We start from the raw sequence: 22885 nt of genomic DNA, 5'->3' as shown, positions 1-22885 counted from the left end.
CCCACGACACATGACAGTAGCAAGACGAATTGAAGGTCGTTTTTGCTCTTTGAAATAATTTGCGACATTTATTCGTAAACCTTATTTAACCTTAAAGTTAAGAATTTTATCCAGATATCAACAGTTTTGGTTTTATTTAAAAACATTTAATTCTTAATATTTCCGGTAATATTGACAACACAACAAAAGCAGCCCACATTTTGTAAATGTCAGGAATAGTAGAATTTTGTGGTTATTATTACAAGAATAGTAAATGTGAAAGGTTGTTGACTGAATGTCACAAATAAACCAAGAGTTCTAAAACAACTTTCAAAGAGTTCTAAGACGACTTTAAATTGCTTCTGTCATGTTTCGTAGGACAGTAAGTACAGGGTGTCCCAAAAAACATGAGAATTCAGTGACGAATTCGATATCGTCTTTGTTATGAATTAGAATTGTAATACCTAATTTCAAAAGCCATAATATTATTATGTCTGCTAGAGTTTATTTAATGAAAAGGGTAAAAGACTGAAAAGATGTGTCTATAATGTCTCCGCAAGATGAACAGTGAATATAGACAAGTTTACTCTGTTTGTATACTGTAATTTTCTTGTTTTACTAAGTACAACCGGTTGCAGTCAAAACATAAACAAACAAAATGTAAACATAGCAGACGAAACTCTTACAGCTTTCTCAGTAGGTATCACTATACTAAATCAAAGAATTATTCATAAAGACGATATCGAATTCGTCACTGAATTCCCATGTTTTTAGGGACACCCTATATATTGTTTTAAGGTATTCAAGGCCCTTTCAAATTGCAACAAATATTTTGGCGTTAAAATGGATTTAAATTGTGAATTAAATTTTTTATTTTAAACAAAAATTAGAAACATAAATCAAAGATCATCAAGATAAGATTTCATTTTCTTTTTCTTCTTTTTCTTCTCTTTGTTTTCCTCTTCCGTTGGAGTTTCGGGGTTTTCCAGTTTAATCTTCTTGGTTTCATTTTCTTCTTCTTTTACCTCGGATTTTCTTTTCTCTTTGATATCAATTTCCTTCTTTTCTTTACCGACGTCTCCTAGGTAAAAAAATAAACGATAAAAGTTATAAATGTGGTTTGCTAGTCTGTCCAGTGTCCGTCTTCATCAAAAAAAAAAATCAAAACGGCTGAACCAATCAGCCAACATTACCCCAGGAAAGGTTTATTGATGCAGGGGCGTAAATAAGGATTCTGTAGGGGGGGGGGGGGGGGAAAATTTTTTGTTTTTTTTTGAAATTTTTTTAAACCCCCCCCCCCCAAAAAAGAAAATATCATATGTATATGAAATTATTGGTTTTATTTGAGTTTGATTTGCATTTTCCACTCATTCCTGGCATTTACAAACTCCCATCAAATAAACGGAGGGAGCTCAAGCCTACAACCTAGATTGAAGGTTTAACAGCGATTATTATTATTATTAATTCATCCCTTTCTGCTTTCACCTTGTTTTATATCCTTCATTATAGTTAGTTATTCATTTTACATTAACTACAAAGATCTTAAAAAAACTGAATTTATTTTAAGTAAGATAAAAAATAATAGTTTTACTCTAAAAGAAAGATGTTACTTTTTTAAATCTTTAGAAAAGCTGCAAAACTTTGAAAAAATATTGTCTTTGTTTTTTCTTATCTCTAATTTCTAAAATTTTCTTGTCGTCAATGTAGTATGTTAAGATCTTAAATAAATCTAATATTTTCGTGCAAGGTTAAAAGATATTCAATTTTAAAATCAAGTTTTCAAATTCTAGGGGGGGGGGAATAACCCCAATAACCCCCCTTATTTACGCCCCTGTATTGATGGTTTAAGATGAAAGATGTGGTAAAATATGGAAGGCTAGAGTCTGACTATGATAGTAGATGCTTAATATATATAGAACAATGGACACAAAGATAGATTGATAGATAGAAAATTGATCAAGCAGATAGAAAAATTGACACCAACCGAACTAGATAGATAGATAATATTTTATTTTGATTAGAAATATAAAAAAATTTAAACTTGTAAAAAAAGTGTTGAACTTTAAAACCAGAGCTTGATAATTCACAAACTCGAATTTTCAAATACCTATTTCTTTGAAACCTGATTGTGCAGACCTTTAATTTTTTATATTTAGTCTTTTTGGTCTAACAGAATTCAGTGTTTGAAATATCAAAGATCTACGACATCGGTTTCATAGGAGTTTGTGGCAAAACTCATATCCTTTGTGAAGATTTTATTTTGCCGAGATCAACTTTCTTGAGATCAGCTTTCTTGAGAGTTAAACAAAAGAAATCAACTCAATCGGCCACTGGACTTAAAGATACAGATCAATTGATTACTGAATGGATTAACGATAAAAAATTTCATTTTATAAAATAAAATACCTAGAATATCCTTAAATAGTTCCATATCTTTATCAGATCTGGTAATTATCTGGTTCCAATCTTCTTTCTGGTGTTTCCACACAGATACTGCACACTTCTGGTATACATACCTAGGCAACACAAGAGGTAAGGACAGTATGAATTAAAAGAATAATAAACAAAAGTATAGTTTTTTAACAATTTACTTAGAAAAAAGTTGCCACAAACTTTAATTTTTTAATTCTTACATCTTTGCAACCCAGACCTAAGATATTTCAAAGAAAGGGGTTAGATTATTTGAGTTTGTGACAAATACTCAATTCATTTTATTTAAAAATCTATATATAAAGAATTTCCAAAAAAGGGTGATCTCCGAAGTGGCGACTTAGGTTACACTTCAGGCATTAACTTTGTCAATTGTGGGATGAAGCGCTGTGGCTAGGATAAACAAATAAGGCATTTACTTTCCAAATTGATGAGATCTGAGAATACTCTCCTGCTGGGACAATTCTTCAACCATTATCTTAACAAAGATAAATAAAGATAATCAACATCCAACGCAAATGATAAAAAAAATAAAGATGCTGTAAGCGCAATTTCAAGTGTCCCCTCAATCTCCATGCAAAGATGGCAATGCCTGATTTACAACGGAATCCATTACACCTTAAAATCTGATAAAAAATGAAGAAGATTTTTTCAGACTGAAAAAGTGTTTATTTCTTTGAGTTTCTTCATTGCTTCTTGTAAGCAAGAAATGCAAAAGTCGCTTATGCAGAGAAACCGCAAATGAAAATGAACAGTTAAAAAAAAAAAAATTATACATATCTAATTCATACTTGATCAAAAACACTTCTAAGGTTACCGTTGTAAATCGTGCATTGTCAAATTATTGCATGGAGGGTCACTTGAAATTACGCTTACAGTCTCTTTAACATTGTTAGAAAGCATACATTTTTAATGTGTTTTATTTTCTACTAAATTGTAAGCCAATTTGTTCCTTACTTTTCCAACATTCGCTAACATGTTTTGTGCTTGAGTGATAAGCCTTAACATTACATTTTTATTTTAAAGAAGTGGTTTTGATATAATAATCGAAAATGTTAATTTTAACTTTTTAATGATTAAGTTTGGAAGAAAAATGTGTTAGTTAAAAGAAGATAGAAAAATGTATTTCCAAGATGCCCTTCTTCTCTTTATATTTTCCCATTTCGGCTGTAACACGAATTTTTACAAAAAGCCATCATCTAAAAAATAAAAAATTTTAAATTTGGAAAAATTTGGGTATTAATTTTGGCCTTTTTAATTAAATAAAAGTTCTGAAACAACCTATTCATGGTTATTAACAAAATTGTCAAGCATCTTTCAAAGTCCATGCTACATCATTTGAAACTACCAGTTGTACCCGGCGTTACCCACGCCCATTAGTTTGTTAGTGCAGTTGCCTATGTTGTCTGTACCCTTTCGACACTCTTAAACATGGTTATCCACAAAGGATGAGACTTCACGAGACGACTGTACGGAATGATTACTGTTGTTTCTTATATTAACGATTCCCTGCAACTTGTTTGTTTCTTTGCCAAATCATTAAATAAACCATACGATTACTATATCTTGATATAACCTAATATAACCTTGGGATCGTTATATCGTCCGGTCGTCTTTACAGATTCATTCTTTGTGGGTAACAATATTTAAACATACATAGGCCGAATTTAAAGAATTTAGGACGAGGCTTAAATTTAAGCCGCGGCTAAAATATGAGTGGTTCCACTTAAAATCGTATTCAATGTTTCAAGATTTAAGCCGGCGCTAAATTGAAACCGTTTTTTTTGAAAATTTGAGACGCGACTCAAATTCATTAAATTCGGACTCAGAGCTGTCTTTTTATATATTTTTACATTGAAAACGTATCCACCGAAAAAAAAGTAATAAGGAGAAGAAGCTAATATTTATATTAAATCAGTCAAATCGGGATCGTAAATCTCAGCTTGTTGGATCAAGAACAGAACTATTAAATCTGAGTACTGAAGGGGTTTATCTGGATATTTTGTGACCGGTTTACGACTCCAATTCGTGTCAGATTTGATGGAATAAAGCGCTATTTGTGGCAGATGTCATGGTCTTACAAACTATTTCGGTTCCCGGGGGCAGATGAAACAATTATAATTGTGTTATATCTAATTGTGATTTAGTTTGATTGATTTTTGTAATCACCTGCTTTGATTTTAACGAGCTTGAGTTCCAAAGAGCTTCGAAAGCTCTGGATCCATGTTTAGAACAGGAGAGAGAAACAAGTTCTCCTGCCAGCTTCCTCGCTAATCCTTCCCTGAAAATTGAAACGTTCAATCAACAAAACAAAAATAAACATTGGATGGGAAAAAGCTTTTCACAGCTATGGTTTCAAAGAAGTAGTCTGGGATAATGAAACACCGATTGTCAGAAAATATCCCCCCCCATTAAGTTGTAGATGGGCCCCCCGCCCCTGCTGGTTTACTAAGCTTGAGTAGTTCCTGGAGGATTAAACAAGGATACCTGAATAGGTTTACTAAACTTGAGTAGTTCCTGGAGGATTAAACAAGGATACCTGTATAGGTTTCCTAAGCTTGAGTAGTTCCTGGAGGATTAAACAAGGATACCTGTATAGGTTTACTAAACTTGAGTAGTTCTTGGAGGATTAAACTACCATGAAGATGGACAGGAAGATCCTCTGTCAGACGTTCAACAATCATCAACTAGACAATTGTTTATGATTATCAGTATTAGAATTTTTTTTCTCAAAATTTTTTTATTTAGAACAAAAATTTCACGGGCAACGCCAGGCCCTTCAGCTAGCTATTATTATTTGAAGACCCTCTAGTTAAACTTTTATCTGAGCAACAATGAGAAAGATATTGAGGATGAAAAATGTTGAATTCTGAAAACTTGCATCGAAAATCCGCATCTTATTCATTTCTAATCAGCCAAAGCTTTTGAGGGTATCATTGAGAATCGGATATACAATTGCCTGGTTTAGAGAAACATGGATTTCTCCACTAACACTTTTGCTCAGACAGAGGTTTAAACAAATAAATTATAAAAATTAATAAAAATATAGAAATGAAACCTACCTTGATACATGCTGGGGCAAGCTGTTCTAAGCTCTCATCACAATGCAAAGCTGCTCCAAGCTGTTTAAGAACAGCTGCCTGATCAGACTTCAACTTTACACAACTCTTCACCACCGCCAGCACTACTCCGGTATATCCGGAGGCAAGGATCTTCTCGACGCTGGAGGCAACCTCGGCCCAGCACAAGCTAAACATCTCCGCGGTCAGAATGTTCTCGAAGAACCGCTGGACGGCAAAGTTTCCCTGATCGTGGGTGCTGAGCTCGAGCAGGCGACCGTTAAATAGCTTCTTGTGGATCTTAAAAAACATCTTCTCATGCCCAGAACTGAACTCCAAAATACTTTCTAGAAAAGTAAATCATAAATAAATCTATCAACAAATTGTCAACAAATAAATCCACATCTCAATCAATCAATAAATAATCCAGTCGATAATAAATCAACAATCATTCGATAAATCTATTAACAAATGTGATGGGCGGATTTTTGGTAACTAATAATTTGGTAACTAACATTTTAGTAACTACCAATTTGGTAACTAATAATTTAGTAACTTGACATTTTGGTATATAACAATTTGGTAAATAACAATTTGGTAAATAACAATTTGGTAACTAACAATATAGTAACTTGGAAATTTGGTAAATTTACAATTTGGTAACTAATAATTTAGTAACCTGACAATTTGGTAACTAACAATTTGATAACTTGACTATTTGGTAACCTGACAATTTGGTAACCGACAATTTGGTAACCAATTGTTAGTTACAAAATTGTTAGTTACCAAAAATCCACCTATTACAAATGTGCCAAGAAACATCAATAATTCATTACACAAATTAGTCTATAAATTTATCAATGAATCACTCTACAGATCATTTAACAAATCTCTTAAGACATCAACCAACAAATCAGTCAATAAATCACTTCACAGATAAATCAATAAATCACTTAAAAATCCATCAATAAATCCATCAATAAATTAATCAACAAATCAGGCATTAAATCAATCAATCACCAACATTAAACAATAAATCAATTACCACACCAATCAATAAAATCAATTAACTTATTAATCAAACAACTCAATCTAAATATACAAGATAAGATAAGATCCCAACGATACTAACCCAGTAATCTAACGAGAGCCGGGTGTTCAATAAACTCCAGATTTGAGTAAAATATCTTTTCCAACAATTCCTTGAGGGTCGATTTCAAAACAGTACTCTGAAAACAAAATAATCAAAATCAAGGAATCAAGGGTATTTATTATGCATTACTCTCATTTGTTTTTTGAAGCGGATATTCTGGGAAAACACAATACCAATTGTACTTTGCTCAGAAAATTAAAATATTAAAACAAAAACAAATTATTGTAAATCAGAGGAACATAGAATAAAGGGTCTTTTAACATTTTACTATGACGTTAAAGCCCTAAAAAATAGTTTCAATCACAACAATATAAAGGATTGTAAACAAAGTCTGAACTTGCTGAGCAAGGCCTGATCAATCACTGTTAACTTGTATAAATTCAATACATTGGCTGCAAAATATGTCCATGAGATGTGTATTTGTACATGTACATGAATGCATTAGCTACACGAAATGTACATAAAAACCTTAGCTGCTATAGATGTACATAAATAAATTACATTTTAAAGATGAAGATAAATACCTTTGTTGCATTTAATGTACAAACAAACCTCTACTGCAATTAATGTACATTGTACATGAATACCTCTGCTGCTAGCGATTTACATAAATACCTTTGCTGCTCGAGATTTACATAAATACCTTTGCAGCTAGAGATGTACATAGATACCTCTGCTGCTAGAATTGTATATAAATACTGTTTCTTCTGAAGATCTACATAAATACCTCTGCTGCTAGAGATTTAGATAAATAAATGCTCGAGATGTACAATGTACATAGATAACTTTGCTGTTAGAGATGTAAAATACCTTTGCTGCTAGAGATGTACATGCGAGGTAAGTCTGTACAACGGCACTACACTGTTCTAGCTGGAGAAGACTGGGTTCAAGGTTTACAACATTATGATTTAAAATATCCAAGCATTCTTCCAGATCAGGGTCCCCTGGTTAAATAACATTTCATTAGGGTACCCCAGCAATAGTTTTATATCATAATAGATGGCACAAACGCTTAATTAATACATACAGGATATTTAAGGAACCTAAGGAAATTTTAAAATAACATTTTCTAATTTTGTTTTGTCCTAAAAATCCAACTTGCAATGGGTGTCGCACAATCTAATAGATTCTAGGTATTTTCCCAAGAGACAATTTCCCAAGCAGCAACTTCCCAAATGTTAAATATACCAAGCGGCAATTTCCTTCCTGAGGAGCTGCAGGCTACAATGAGAGCGAGGTGACTAGAAAAGACAAGGAGGCCGAGCGCTGGGCCAGGAGAGACTTGGGAAGTTGCCGCTTGGGAAATTGCACAGTTGGGAAGTTGCCGCTTCAAAAAGTACCCTTGGGAAGTTGCCGCTTGTTAAAAGTCTTTGAGAAGAAGTACCCAACATAAATCCAATATAATGTTACACACACTTTCCCGGAAAAAAAAACTTCAAGTGCTCTAAAAACCGTTTACAAAAGAAAACGTTTTTAAATTAGGTTAAGTAAATATTTAATCATAATAAATCGGCGCATCATTCAAACCCTAATTTAGTGCTAAATACGATTTCATGTTAATGAAAAATTCCTAGTTTAACTGGTGTTTTGCAAGCATCATCCTTTTTTAAAGGATTAGTATTTTTGCCTTATAAAGTCTCTTTAAAATGTAAGTGATCTTACAACTTGTATTTTGTAAACGTATGCTTTTAGTACACCATGCTAAATATGAGCTCTACAAAACTTAAGCAAAAAAAATTAACTTATTAGCATAACGAAAAATAACAATCTTCCCTACTAACCCGAAAACCTAAAAATACTAAAGCCTCTATAAAGGTATACATATTTTTAGCTATATTTACGTAAAAATTTGTATGCGCGGTAAAAAACTTACGTATATTTACGTATTTATCATACCAAGCGGGTTTTTTTAAGTGCTTAGGTTTTCCAGAAACGTATTTTTACGAATAATTGCGTATACTTTTTACCAAGTATTTTTTTTAAGTTTTAGGTTTTTATTTAACAAAATTTCTTCACTTAAAATATTGTATTTTTTTAGAGTTTATAAGTATGATGCAAACCTAAAAATAAGTATTATTTCGTAAATTTCACACCAAATAATTTTTCCGAAGTTTTTAATTTTTTTATTTTACGTATTTTTTCGGTTTTTTCTTTACTTAAACAATTGTATTTTAAGTTTGATGCAAACCTAAAAATACGTATATTTTCTTAGATTTTATGCCAACTAATTTTATAAGTGTCAATATATTCACGAGACCTCAACTGCACAAAAATACATTTTTAAGTTAGAATTTAAAAATATTTTATGACTTTTCAAGAGAATTGTTATGTAAGAAATTTAATGCAAACATTTTGGTGTTTCAAACTCTCGATTTTTTGATAAATAGAAGTTCTGCTTTAACAGTCTTGTAACAGGTATAATGGTAAGTGTATGAAGTATAACATATATTGAATACGTAATTGTTGAAGATACAAAGAAAAAAACATGTATGAATGTTGATTTAGATGGATATTGGATATACAGATGAAGGAATGATGATGGTGTAAATTTGTGAAGAAGAATATTGTATATTAGTTGATATCTATGAATATGGATTTCAGAAATTTTTAGAATTAATTGTATAGATATGAAGGAACAATGTGTATGCAAAATTATAGTCAACTTTCTTAACATTTTTGATTTTAGAACTTGAATATGCCTAAAAAATATGTACGAAACCTTTAAATTACAAAACTTAAAAAATGTTAGGATTTTTTCAAACATAAATCTACGTCCTATAAAATCCTGATTCATTGGAATTTTTAGGTTTTTTACATGCTCATTTTTACGCTTGTCATAAACGTATTTTTACGGATATAAAATACGTATTTTTACCAAGGAAATGGTTACGAAAATATGTAAGTCTTGCGTATGAAAAAATGCTTATTTTTACGTATTACAAACATAAAAATACATAAAGATAAGAATGTTATACGTAATTATAGGTTTTCCGGTTAGTAGGGTAATTAGAAAGTACAAATACTGCAAATAAAGAAATTTGTGGAAAAAAAAGTAAGATTTTAAACTATTTTATTTTATCTAATTTATATGTTGCATTATCTTTGTTCGCGGATTTATTAATATTTTTCGAGGATTTTCTAAATTTTTATGAAAATCGAAATTTTTAGAGGCAAACTTTTAAAATTCTGATCATCCGTAAACCTTCCCTGGGGTCATGAATTTGGGCCCGATCGGCTTACCCGTTTTAACGTTTATGGGTTACAAACAAACAGACAGACAGGCAGAGATTACTGCTGAATTCACCTTTAAACTGATATTTATTGAGTATATCATATCCTGCGGTTTGCTTCGATTCAAACTGTTTGCTTCGGTTCTTCTCTTTATTCTCAGGTCTCATTCCTAGACAATAATTTATTTTTAATAAACTTCTTGAACAAAAAGACAATTCAACGTGGCAGCGGCAGCGGAAAACATTTTAATACTCGATTCACAATGGTATCCTTTAAGTCCCTTAAATGATAAATTATATAATATTTTTTATGATAAAGTAATAGGAATACTGCCGCAAAGTAAATTGGTGATATCAGATTCTAATAGATCTGATCTGATAAAAATTGTGGAGGATATCGTCGTTTTTCTGACTGGAAAAGTGCTCCTTTCTGAAAATTTCTCAATTGTTTCCTATACGCAAAAATACGCAAGTCAATTTAGCAGTGAACTGATTGAAAAATCATATTTTATCAGGCAAAGATTTTAAGGGTACCATAGTAAATCGCCATTTTTGCATAAAGGACCGTTTTAAATTACGCTTAAACAGTCCCTTTAAAATTTAAATAAAATGCTACCTGTGATGCATTGAATACAGGTTCTCAGCAAATGACTGGCATAAACATTTGAGGAAAAATCCTCGAAATTATTTGCCAGAAACCTGCAGAGTTTCCTCAGCCAGGTGAGCATCTCCTCCCTCTCCTCCAGTTTGCTGAAGGCGGTCAGGATTGCCAGTTTTTCAACAACATGGCTTCCAAACTGGTCTGTACAGATAATCCTGAAAATGTAAAACTAACAGTAGAACAACTACACACGAGCTTAGCAATCAGAAATCTAGAAATCTTTTTTAAAAAATTCAAAAAATTGACTAAACGGCCTATTTTAAAAATCATTTTAGATCCTATTGCGGGAAGTTATGAAAAAAGAGATTTTGATTAACAAACAATCATAACCTTTTTAACCAAAAACAATCTTTCAGCATTTTTTAATTCAACCAAATGTAAAAAACTAAGCTAAATTTTTTCAAACCTATTTTTAGAGGTTAAATTTCTATTACAAAGAGGGTTACCCACAGAAGATCAGACTTGAATGACAGCTTATAACTTGACTTGAATATTTTAATATGACGAGAATGATTTGGTGTTTTGACTTGAAAATGGTTTGGCAAGAAGAGAAACTTTTATTTAACTGTAGAGAACCATTAATGGAAAAAATTAAAGAATTTATGAGTCGTCTCTTAAGGCTCATCCTTTGTGGGAAAACTGTGCATCTGGTTTGTATATAACCTAAGATCCTGTGTGAGTTCCTTTGTGAATTTGACCAGCACATCCGCCTGGGCGTGGGGCAGTAGAAGTTCTATAACACGACTAGCCAGCTGATTTCCAGCGAAATTTCTGAAAATTTCATAAAATATTTAATATTGATTTCAAGTTGTTGAATCATAACAATACAAAAGTATCCTAACATTTATAAGATAAATAAATCAATGGACAAAATTTCATTAAAAATAAATCAGTTTAATCTTATTTTCAAGCTTGCAAGCTTACAATAAGCAAATATTTTACCAACGAAAATGTTTAGATCCATGGTAAATAAATCGTTTGAGAAAATTTTTCGAATCTAGTGAAATGACATATTTCAATCTTATTTTTATTATGTATTTTAGTTATGTTTTGTTTTAAGATATCTTAAAGATAACATAAAGAGATGCAGAAATTTTACTAAATAATGTATATTTTATGATTTTTTTTATCTAAAAACCTCTCCACATAAATTGCGAATAAATAAATAATAATCATTGTCAATATACCTTTCATCTCCTTCCATTTGTTTGAAAACATTCGAGACAAAAATACTTCGTTCCTCATCTTCCTGTCAAATTAACTCACTTATAAATTTTAATAAATAAAATAGAAAAATGTTTTAAAACAGTCTAACGCGGAACAGGCGTATTTTAAGAGTGAATATGGGGGGGGGAGAATTTAAGTAAAACATGATAATTTGTACAGTAAAAATTAAGATCATTCTTCTTTAGAAATAAGTCTTTTTTCCCAGTTATAGCCTTGTAAATTTCCAGTTTTTCAAACAGGGGGGGGAGGGGGAGGTTAGAGTTTACTTAAGATGAATAATTTCAATTTCCTCGAATGGTGCTTTCCATCTCTCCAGTACTCTCACCAGATAATCATATTGATCCTATACATTTAACAAATATATTATGAGAATGCTCAATCCACAACGGTACCCTTAAAAGTCTTGTTTGGCCAAGGATGGAATAGATATTAATGTTTATGATTTCAAAAAAAAACGCTTATTTCAATTGTCTTCTCTCTACATTAAAAGTGAGTTTCGTGTTTCTACTGCAGGAAAATATAAAAAATCATTGTCAGAATTAAACACTTTTAAACCTGGAAAACGAAAATACGAGTATCTTACACATAATTCATCAGAGGTTTTAAGGGTACCGATGCTAATCGGGCATTACCCGTGGCCGCAGCGCTCGGCCCCCTAGCCCATCCTAGCCGCAGCGCTCGGCCCAGAAAGTGTCTTAACTAACCTAACCCGTGGCCGCAGCGCTCGGCCCCCTAGCCCATCCTAGCCGCAGCGCTCGGCCCAGAAAGTATCTTAACCTAACCTAACCCTAAATAACAAAAAAATAAATAATAATAAATTTGCTGAAAAATAAATGGTCATGTACAAAATTGATAGGAGGGGGGGGGGGCTGGGGGGGGTCCAAAAATTGTATACTAGGACAGACCCCCCGAATTTCCATTCGTATTAAAAAGAAAGCAAAAATACTGCAATTAATCCGTTACAGGCTACCTCGACTTTAAAGCACTGTTTTCTTTGCCTAATTAGAATAAAAAGGGAAAAATCTAACCTGGGCAATATTTGTCCCTCTCCCTCGTTGTCCTTGTCTTCCAAATTTCTTTGCTTGCTGGAGGAAAGAACGTTTTTTCTTACTCTTCACGTTCATTTCGTTATTATTAACTTCACACGTGAATGTTTTGGTTTTTAATGTTTACAATCGATGTACAGAGTTGTGAGCATGCGCAGTCTGAATTAAGTCGTCTTCTTTATTTAATTCAATAATTGAACGCGGTATTATGGAAGCATTGCTCATGGTCAATAGCTATGTACGTAATTTCAACCTTAATTTTTCAGAGTCCAGAGTGCTAACCATTACACCATGAAACCTTGCTTTTTTAGCTAGCTTCTGTGGCTCAGAAGTAGCGCTCTCGGTTTCAAATCTTGAAGTGGTTGGGTCGGGTCCCCGATCCCGCTACTTGCGGCGAGATGTAGAACCTAGTAAGTCATAACCCCGGAGATTTGCCACAAGTTTCTCAGTAAATACAGTGGAGCGGTGTACGTTGAGTACACTTCACGAAAACGGTGTTAAGTGTCAAATTTGTGGCAAAATTTCCCACCAGTCAAAAGGTTGTGCCATCGATTCTACACAGTGCAGTGGGCCCAAGCTGCTGGGTGGACGATGTCCATGCATGCACAATAGTTAGCAGTATATGCTCTTTTACTTGTCCTTACCTTGCAGAAAATTGCAAAAAATTAGTACTCATTGAAGGCTCCATAGAGCCGAGTACAAGTAAAAGGGCATTAGTCCCATCCGGTCCTCCCTTATGTAGCTAAGAATCTGTCTTATGACAAGTTTATAGAGCATATACGTTGATAAATCAATCAATCAATCAACCTTAATTTTTCAAAGATCTCCGATTGCTCCTTTAATCAGAAAGCCCAAAAATTTTAAAGAAGAGTTTTAAATATATATCTTTTTTAAATCGTAAATTACGTTTTCTTCTTTTGTTCTCTTCAATTCAAATAACTAGCTTCCGATGAGACAACAAAATTTTCTCAATTTTATCGTCGTTTTTTGTATTATTTTAAAGTAAGGTTAGGTTAAGACAATTTCTTAACCAAGCATTACGGCAAGGACAGACTAAAAACTAAATGATCATAAATCTACCGTGATTAATTACACACAACAAGTTACTGAGTGTTCTCCAAACTTTATTTTTTGCAGAGTTAGTTTTAAACAGTATGCCACAGAACGAGCATATAGAGCTTCACAGGAAGCGTCATGGATATAGACTTGATTATCATGAGAGGAAAAGGAAGAAGGAAGCTAGGGCGGTAAGTACAACTGCTCAGAGTTATATTTTTAATGAAAAATGCAGTTTTTTTATTGAACTAACTATATTCAACTTCTAAACAAACATTTTAATTACATCCTATTTAAAATCTTAATCATTGTAACTTATTTTATAAATTGGCCTTACATTAAAAAAGAAATTATAATATCATTTACTGTCCCTGACTGAAGCGACTGTACGCGACTGTATCCCAGTGACAATTCACAACAGTACCCTTGAATCCTAATTTTTCTGCAAAAAAACGCTTGCAGTTGTTTATACTTTTTTACGCATTTTACTTCCTTAGAATTAATAATATTTACTTTTAGGAAGTCGCAGAAAATAAGTTTTTACATTAGAGTTTTTAAACCGCATTTGACAATTTTTTAAAGGATTATACGTTAGTCAAGTTCACACTGTGCGCTTGGTTAATCGTACACTCCAGTTTCCCCACAATTTAAACATCATTTTATAGTAATCTGATGAGTGATGATCAGTCAGGAGTTTAAACGGTATCGTTGCAAATCAGGCATTACCCTTTGAAATCACGCTTACAGTTCCTTTAAATATTTTGTTATAAAACTAAATAAATATATCTTGTTCTAGGTTCACAAGAATGCTGCTGAAGCGCGTAAGGTTCGTGGAATCAAAGCCAAACTTCTCAACAAGAAGAGGTTTAGTGAGAAGGTTCAGATGAAGAAAACTATTAAAGCTCATCAAGAGAAGAAAACTAAAGGTATAATAAAATTTTGTACAATTGATGCATTAATGCTATTGTTTTGTTTTTCTTCATCACGAAAGAACTAATTTTTTTTTTGAGATAATTATCACCGAATTAGTGAAAAAAGATAAATGAAAAAAATATCAATATCTAATATGGCCGAGTGCACTAGAAAAGTAGTGAAACTACTATCATGTTACCAAGGTATAAAGGAACCACTAGATCATTTTTGATTTTTGAGATTTGATTAACTAATGTTGAATTGATTGATTATTAATTAAGTCATTAATTATCAATAAACTGATGATCATTGATGAATTAATTGACTAGTTTTGAATTGATTGATTAATTAATTATGAATCGATTTATTAATGAACTAATTGAAAGATTAATGAACTGATTGATTATTAAAAAACTGATTTTGTTAGTAGATAGATTGATCTCGAATGAGCTAGAACCAAAAAATGATTGGTTATGTTGTATCAACCAATTGATCGATTATTTACGATTTGATTAATTTTTAAGAAATGGATTGATTATTAACAAATTGATAACTAAGGTAAGAAGGATGCCCCTGCTGAGGAAGGTGCTGTTCCTGCATATCTACTTGACAGAGAACATGAAACACAGGTGCACCCTCCCCCCCTTCCTGTATTTATAGGTCTTAGTTTTACTCATTTAATTCAAATTATTAATTTAAAATGAAATGAAAATTATTAAATTGGTTCGTTTCATGTTTATTTCTCAATTGTTTCTGAAGCCATAGGGGAAAGTTTAATATAACTTTTTTACTTTTTAAACTCTTCTCCTTGTTTGAATTAAGATTTAACAAGGAGACTGAGAGAGAAAAACAATTTCTCCCTATTAGATCTATATATACCCTGATCTAAAAATGCCATTTTAGATGAATTGTTTTTAAAAATCTTTAATTTATTCAATTGTTTTATAATATTTTATTCTAGGCTAAAAACATCTCAAGCATGGTAAAGCAGAAGAGGAAAGAGAAGGCGGGAAAGTGGGAGGTTCCTCTACCCGCCGTCAAAGCGCAATCCGAGGCGGATGTTTTCAAAATCTTGAAATCCGGGAAGACGAGGCGGAAGGGCTGGAAGCGGATGGTGACCAAAGTAACCTTTGTCGGAGAGAATTTCACAAGAAAGCCGCCAAAGTTCGAGCGATTTATTCGACCCATGGCGCTTAGGTTTAAGAAGGCGCATGTTACACACCCCGAACTCAGGGTAATATACCTTTATTTTCCAAACTTAAATTTTTAAATCTTTAAAGATCTAGTAAAATTTGCTGATATCAATAAGTGTAGTGTTTATAAGATTAGTTGCATGCAATAAACTAGAGCTGATTTTACTATTCATCGGTAGAAGTTTTTATAGTAATCTTTTCTATTCCAGGCCACATTTTGTTTACCGATCATTGGTGTAAAGAAGAACCCCAGCAGCCCTATGTACACCTCCTTGGGAGTGATCACCAAGGGAACCATCATAGAAGTGAATATCAGTGAACTAGGTCTTGTCACCTCGGGTGGTAAAGTTGTGTGGGGGAAGTACGCCCAGGTGACGAATAACCCTGAAAATGACGGATGTATTAACGCTGTTCTTCTGGTAAACTCATAGATTAACCCATGAGTAAATATTAGCTGGTCAGAAATTTTTATGAAGTGAACAATTTTTTTCAGAAATAAAAAATGGCGCAGATTGCGCGTTTGTCGCGTCTTCACGTGCTTCAGCGGGAGTTCAGCACGTCATGCGTGTACATGATGCCACGTGTTGTTCGTAAAAATCCGCGCGCACTTGAGCATGATCCTGATGGGTTGGAGGAACCAGGAGGAGGAGGAGGGGTGGAGAAATGGACAGATTTTCTTAATCTTAAAAAGAAATCTGAGAGCATCGATCTTAGGGTCGGGTCCAGCTTTGGAAATATCAGGCAAGCTCTAAGTTACATTTTTGTCGAATTACCTAGAACCTAAATGACGGCATGAAGTAGAAACTTTAAGTTTAAAACCTTTAAACCCGGGTGTTTTTTAAAGATGACCATTTCGATACATTATTCTTTTTTTTACTGGATAACACAAATAAGAAGCCCAGGCAATGCCACGATACTATTTCTCGTTTTAAATTAAAGGAAAGCTGTTAAATCTTATTCAATTGTTCAGGATGGATCGGGATAATATACCTGAGTATCATGGACAGATGGATCCTCTGGACCCTGCTCCTCGTCCCACAACCAGGAATAGTCCCTTTATCCAACAGTAGGTGAATGGACTGTAGACTTATTTTTAAATGAACTTCTATTTACAGAGAGCCATGTCCGATTCGCAACGGAATCCAAAAAATCTTTTTATTACGAAGAATGGTTGAGAAATCCCATTTTTTCTCTTTGAAATTTGGTTACTTTCTATTGATTGTTCTCTATTGATCTGACTTGAGGATTTTTACTAAGCAATGGAGATCACAATAAATTGAACATGTCCCTCTCTTATTGGAGGGTTACTTGAAATTACAACGTTTAAAATTCCACAGTTAGGCCGCCATTGCGGCTAATCACAGAAAAGCCCAAAGTTAGAAATTTTTTAGCTCAAAATTAGAGAATGAGGGATTTGTTGAAATTATATGAATGTAATTTAACAACTTATATAATTCAGTTTTGAATTCTTATAAAGAATAATTCCAGATTTTTCGTTTTTTCCATAAATAGAAAGTTATTTTTTACCCTATTGAGGTTCCAATAGAGGAGAGGTGGGGGGGGGGGATGCAGCGCTATTAGAACTTTAAAAATTCTTATCTTAACATTTTTGCACGATAGATTTTAGGATAATTAACAAGGATCATGGATTCTTTATTTATTAAAGATCAAGTAAACCTGTCTGACTTCTTCTAAAAAATAACTGGCCTATTACAGTGAACCTCTGCAGGAGAGATCAGGAGAATCCTGGATTGAGAATTCCAGGGAGAATCAAGAGAACTCCTCCTCCCCTGAATCCGTCCTGTTCGACACGAGCATTGATAATCAGTTCATTAAATTTAAACCATTTAAACACAAATTTGAAATTAAAAACGTTAAAGAATCTAAAACTGTTAAAAATAAAAAATCTGAAACGAAACCGAAAGACGATCTCAATTATTTCGACGAGTTAAATTTCGGTGATGCACTTAGAAAATTTTCTCCGGAGTCTGTAAATACACCTCGGACGGTTGAACCCAGTCCTATTTCTCTCCTGGAGTTGGATAGAACGGATATGCATGAAATTGATCAGCAGTATATTGTGTCTGGAGTTTCCCCGGCTAGTTCTCCTGACAACAATCATCCTCCGCAAATAACATCTATACCGAAAGATCTGGGTAAGTTCCTAAGAACAGTTAATTTATCTTAATCACTTAAAGTTTTTTTATGACTAGTAAAATTATAATAAGTTTGATTTAATGAGAAAATATTTCAGGGGTGTATATTTTTCAGAATGATTTTTTATGATTTGGGAGAAAAAATGAAAATTTGAGAATCAAAAGGCATGTTTTTTTTTACTTTTTGATAATTCTTACCCAAAAATTGATTCATTTTCGCCGATTTAGCAATTAAAACCTTTTAACTTTTGGAGAAAATTTTTTTTCAAATAATATTTTTCGAGAAAATATACAGTACAATCCCCTGAAAATATTTCCTCAAAATGTTTGAATTTAGTTTCTCTGTAGCAATTCTTTTGATCTCGTAAGAAAATAATTAAATTTTTTGATTTTAGATTTCTTAGATCAGCAATTTTTCTCAGTCGACTCCACCTTTTCCAACCCCGAGGATTGTAAAACTCTAAATCTTCAACAAATTTCTCAACCAATCAAACCCGAGCCAAATAAAAGCAAACTTGAGATGCTGCAAGATATCTATAGAAGCAGGAATACAAACCAGGAATCTAAAATCACAACTTTATCAAACTTTGACGAGGAATTGAAAAATAACAAAAGTGATAAAACTCTAAATCTTCCGCCGGCGTCAAGGTCTCCAAAACCCGGTGAAGTGTTGAATAGGACGAAGACTAAAAAGAAATCGTCGCCTGCTCTGGAGTATATTAGGTCCTTGAGAAATACGGATACACCAGACGCAGTTGATGATAAAGGTAAAAAAGTGAGAAATAAAATAATGTAAGCAGATTATTTGTCATAAAAAGAAAAATTTGTCTTTTGAAAACGCAGCATTAGTCATTTTAGCAATCCATGTTATCCAGGCTGATGGTTGAGTCCCTTCTGACCTGAAATAATTATTTAAATTTTTCGTTCTACTATTTTTATCTAAATTTTTTGCTTTTACAATTAAACATGCAATGTTTGTAGTTGAAAGAAATATTTTCAATTTCGAAGGGACTGTGATATTAATTTCAAGTGACCCTTTATGTAAAGATGGCAATGTACGATTTACAATGACTTTGTGTTCAAGTATGAATTAGATATCCATGTGTTTATTTCTTGCTTTTCAGAAGCAACGGAAAAATCAGAATTTAATAAGTAAAAAAAAGACAGTTTCTGCCATATTCTTATCAGATAATGGTTTCAAGGGTACAGCTAGTTGTAAATCAGACATTGCCATCTTTGCATGGAGGATCAGTTAATAATGCGATGTTCAATCAATTACTCTTCTGAATACAATAATTAACTCTTTATTCCCCGGATTCTGTCCTGATAAAGAATGTTCTATCTAGGGAATCTAGGTAGTCCCGTTGATCAGATTGGAGTTGGTATTCATGCCCGCCTGTCCGCGGCAACCATTACACACAATACAAATATTACCAGGTAAGGGAGCATACCCCCACCCCCATCTCGATAATTATGCGCAATTTTGACATATTTTTTTTACAATCGAACTTAAAGTAATTGTACGTACAGTGTATTGCTGCATCAGTTGATAACTTTTCTTTGCGTTACGTACGTTTATTAAAAGTCCAAACTTACTTCTAGAAAATTTTAATTTTTACAGAAAATATGTAAACCATAAGTGTACGCTTTCAACTGAATGGTTTAACTTGTTAGTTTAAAAATGACGTGTTCTTTGAACGTGATAAAGGCGAAAATAGTGCACTTTTTAGGCAACCTTCAGTTTTTTATTTCGGGGTTTTCTCACTTCACAAAATGTTGCATAAACAGGAAATAAAAAAGTGAAGTGATAAGTGTGAAAATTGAGAGAGAGGAACTAAAAAGGATTTTCCCAGAAATCCAGAAAATAAAATAAAATTCCATTCAGTTCAAATTTTCTGTAAATATTCCTGATATATATTATTGATCAGGGGAACGGAAGATGATGGGATAAACCTGGAGAAGACAGAGTACACATCTGTCTCTAAATATTCCTGATATATATTATTGATCAGGAGAAAGGAAGATGATGGGATAAACCTGGAGAAGACAGAGTACACACCTGTCTCTAAATATTCTCCTCCTAATATATCAAAATATACAAGTGTAGAGATAGAAGAGTTATTACTCAACAAGGTACAACTTTAAACCGAGCTGGGAACTTTTGAATGGTGGATATCGGGATTAATGCTTGATCCACTCTTTTTCTTAATCTCCAGATTAAATATTGCTTGTTCTCCTCATGAATTTAATCTCCAGATTAATCAACAGATCGGGATTAGGGATATCACATTCTAAAGTTTTCAGCTCTGGATTCTCAGGATAAAAGTTCTTTCACCATCAGTATTTTCCCCTCCCAATTGCCAATTTTTGATTTGACAGAAAATAAATGAATGATAGACAAATGATAAAGTTACAAGGGACAAATTTATTGATAAACGAACTACAGGTTAAAAATTAAACTTTATCAAGTTTGAAATCATTTAAATACAACTCAGCAAATTTGAGAAAACCTAACAAATACAAATAACGCAATTACTAAAGACTTCATTACAATTGTCCACCGAATTACAGGTGACTAAAATGGAGATTTAAAGACAACTTATTTACAAAGGATTCAATTGCAAATAACCGTATTACTGAAGTATTTATTACCGGATTTTTCGGTCAGCTTTTGTAGAACAATGGAATAATGATTTTATATATTGAAATACTGATTTTTTATGGTGGAAATCTTTATTTTCTGCAATTCTCTAATCAAGAATTGCCTTTTCAAGGTTCTGTATAACAAGCATGAATTGCTGGCTCTGTGGAAACCCTATGGACTACCAATGTTTTCATCTCCTTCCGACAAACATAATTGTAATTTAGAAAAGTAAGTGGCTTGTTTTCATTTAAAACCACGTGCTAGTAGGTCGGATTTATAGTATAGCGGATTTGTCGTAGGTCAGAAGTGAAGTATAGCGGATTTTCGTAGGTCGAAAAATACACCACCATATAATCGTCTACCACTGTAAATAAAAAGTTTATTTTTACATCTAAAAAATCTAAAATATTAATAATGTTAGATATTTGCCATTCCTTGCCAGTCAACTTGGACACAAGAAGCTATTTGAAGTTCACAGAATTGATAAAACTACCACAGGTCGAGTTTATTTATTATCTCATAAAAAATGTAATTTGTGTAATTTATGAATATTTTATTATAATTTGTAATTTTTATTTTCCCTTGTACTAGCGATTTTTTAAACATTTTTATCTTTAAACCCCATTTGAGACAGCCTTTTATGATATTTGTGAAAAATACATTTAATGAACATGTCTTAGTATTCCTAGTAGTATACTTGTTTGCGAACTGAATTTTTTTTGGAAAAATTAACACCCTCTAACATTTATTGTAAATCATTATTTCAGGGATTGTATTATTTGCGACAAGTGAAACACGTCGTAAGCATTTAAAGCAGATGATCGCTGCGAGAAAGATCGTCAAAATGTATTATGCGATCACTAACGGTATTCCGACTACCAGGGAAGGGATTGTCAACATTCCTATTTCCGAGGGGAAGGTGGATGGTCGATTCAGACCTACTGTTCGGCCGGATTATGATGCAAGTCAAATTTTAAATAATAAATCTACATATCGCGGACCTGTCAGGTAAAATATAATTATAAAAATATTACGTTTGGATCAGGTTTTCTCACCTAAACTTTCCACATTCAAGGTCACTTGACCAAATTCTGGGGCTGTGACTTGATAAAAAAAAAAAAACCTTTGAGGGGCTAAAAGCGTAATTTTAAGTTACTCTCCATGCAAAGATGACAATACTCGATTTTCAACGGTACTCTTTAAAGCTTTGTCTGGTCAATTTGAATTAGATATCAATGTTTTTGTTTCTTTAAACTGTTTTTTTCATTGGCGGTTTTTCTGTTATTTTTTTTTAAGTATTTGAGAAACTCCACATTTTGGTTGGATTAAGGTTTTAAGTTTATCGTTGTAAATCGGGCATTGTCATTTTTGTATTTAGGGTAATTTGAATTTAATAGCTAGTAAAATGTTTCTCTGTTTCTTATTGATGAGAATAAANGGTTAGAATTATCAGGTTAAAATTATAATTTTTAGTCCCGCGGCAACCGAGTTCCGAGTTCTTTCTACCAATGGCTCTGCGGCTATGGTTGAGTGTTTAATGGTTTCTGGAGTAAAACATCAGATCAGGGTTCATCTGGGACTTGGTCTTGGGACACCAATTCTTGGAGACAGCAAGGTAAGGAGGAATAAAATGATGAATTTTACTTTAATTATAATTTTACTAAATTATAATATTTTCCCAATAATTCGTTTATTTCCATCCGTAATTCATTTATGTACACCACTTGGTCAAAGTCTTTAATGAGTTTGCAACTGTTTATACAATTCCATTGCTGCCGAATATACTCTTCAAAGTAATTTTCCTTCTGCCCATCTGACGCCATTTTGTTTAGTACTCGTGGGCTGATCAACTGGGACCCCCGCAGCGGGTAGCCGGAGATATCCTCAACCGTCTCAAATTGAAGCGTAGTCAAGCGCGGCATTTACCCATCTTTCTGCACGCGCGTAGACTTTCTATCCCTGAGATATTACCGGATAAGAAGATTACCATCACGGCGAGCAAACCACACTTTTTCAACAAAGTTCAAGAGAAATTAAAACTCTCTGATACCCCTATGCTGGAACGGTTTTGGAAACCTTAAGGTTAAATTTATTCTAAAATGATTTCACAGGTTTGAAAATTTATTATTTATTAAAGAT

General features: G+C 32.9%; 3 protein-coding genes across 4 annotated transcripts; 2 read left to right on the top strand and 1 right to left on the bottom strand.

Annotated features, from left to right (window-relative positions):
- Positions 1-833: 833 nt before the first annotated feature.
- Positions 834-12940, bottom strand: LOC111702720 (nucleolar protein 9). The gene is made up of 15 exons (XM_023474491.1): positions 12768-12940; positions 12029-12082; positions 11700-11761; positions 11176-11283; positions 10468-10667; positions 9926-10021; positions 7432-7565; positions 6601-6697; positions 5472-5815; positions 4968-5096; positions 4916-4926; positions 4579-4690; positions 2829-2887; positions 2386-2495; positions 834-1060 (listed from the first exon to the last, which is right to left on the bottom strand). The coding sequence occupies exons 1-15, from the start codon at positions 12861-12863 to the stop codon at positions 879-881; spliced, it is 1794 nt and encodes a 597-aa protein (XP_023330259.1). The 5' UTR covers positions 12864-12940; the 3' UTR covers positions 834-878.
- Positions 12941-13901: 961 nt separating this feature from the next.
- On the top strand, positions 13902-16442 carry LOC111702730 (ribosome biogenesis protein NSA2 homolog). Its single transcript, XM_023474503.1, has 5 exons — positions 13902-14032; positions 14638-14767; positions 15312-15382; positions 15715-15987; positions 16156-16442. The coding sequence occupies exons 1-5, from the start codon at positions 13940-13942 to the stop codon at positions 16375-16377; spliced, it is 789 nt and encodes a 262-aa protein (XP_023330271.1). The 5' UTR covers positions 13902-13939; the 3' UTR covers positions 16378-16442.
- Positions 16421-22858, top strand: LOC111702728 (uncharacterized). 2 transcript variants are annotated; one of them, XM_023474501.1, is made up of 11 exons: positions 16421-16687; positions 16917-16991; positions 17663-18102; positions 18498-18869; positions 19449-19539; positions 20115-20235; positions 20877-20974; positions 21168-21244; positions 21514-21754; positions 22220-22361; positions 22579-22858. In XM_023474501.1, exons 1-11 carry the CDS (start codon positions 16449-16451, stop codon positions 22825-22827), a joined length of 2145 nt encoding a protein of 714 aa, XP_023330269.1. In that variant the 5' UTR covers positions 16421-16448; the 3' UTR covers positions 22828-22858. The 2 variants fall into 2 exon arrangements, with proteins under 2 accessions (XP_023330269.1, XP_023330270.1); XM_023474502.1 differs by having other exon boundaries at positions 16468-16687; positions 16917-17016.
- The last annotated feature ends 27 nt before the right edge of the window (positions 22859-22885 follow it).

Source organism: Eurytemora carolleeae, unplaced genomic scaffold, assembly GCF_000591075.1.
Source record: "Eurytemora carolleeae unplaced genomic scaffold, Eaff_2.0 scaffold462, whole genome shotgun sequence".
Lineage (NCBI taxonomy): Eukaryota > Metazoa > Arthropoda > Copepoda > Calanoida > Temoridae > Eurytemora > Eurytemora carolleeae.
This window is presented reverse-complemented; position numbering and strand designations above follow the sequence as displayed.

Bases quoted from the DNA above. Each gene is read 5' to 3' on its own strand.
- LOC111702728 (XM_023474501.1), top strand. From the start codon at position 16,449: ATGGCGCAGATTGCGCGTTTGTCGCGTCTTCACGTGCTTCAGCGGGAG. The intron at 16,992-17,662 runs GAATAGTCCCTT...GGCCTATTACAG, and splicing joins GCTCCTCGTCCCACAACCAG to TGAACCTCTGCAGGAGAGAT. The intron at 22,362-22,578 runs GTAAGGAGGAAT...CATTTTGTTTAG, and splicing joins CAATTCTTGGAGACAGCAAG to TACTCGTGGGCTGATCAACT.
- LOC111702730 (XM_023474503.1), top strand. From the start codon at position 13,940: ATGCCACAGAACGAGCATATAGAGCTTCACAGGAAGCGTCATGGATAT. The intron at 14,033-14,637 runs GTAAGTACAACT...ATCTTGTTCTAG, and splicing joins GGAAGAAGGAAGCTAGGGCG to GTTCACAAGAATGCTGCTGA. The intron at 14,768-15,311 runs GTATAATAAAAT...TTGATAACTAAG, and splicing joins TCAAGAGAAGAAAACTAAAG to GTAAGAAGGATGCCCCTGCT.
- LOC111702720 (XM_023474491.1), bottom strand. From the start codon at position 12,863: ATGAACGTGAAGAGTAAGAAAAAACGTTCTTTCCTCCAGCAAGCAAAG. The intron at 5,816-6,600 runs GTTAGTATCGTT...TTACTTTTCTAG, and splicing joins GGCTCTCGTTAGATTACTGG to AAAGTATTTTGGAGTTCAGT. The intron at 2,496-2,828 runs GTAAATGCCTTA...TGTGTTGCCTAG, and splicing joins AGATCTCATCAATTTGGAAA to GTATGTATACCAGAAGTGTG.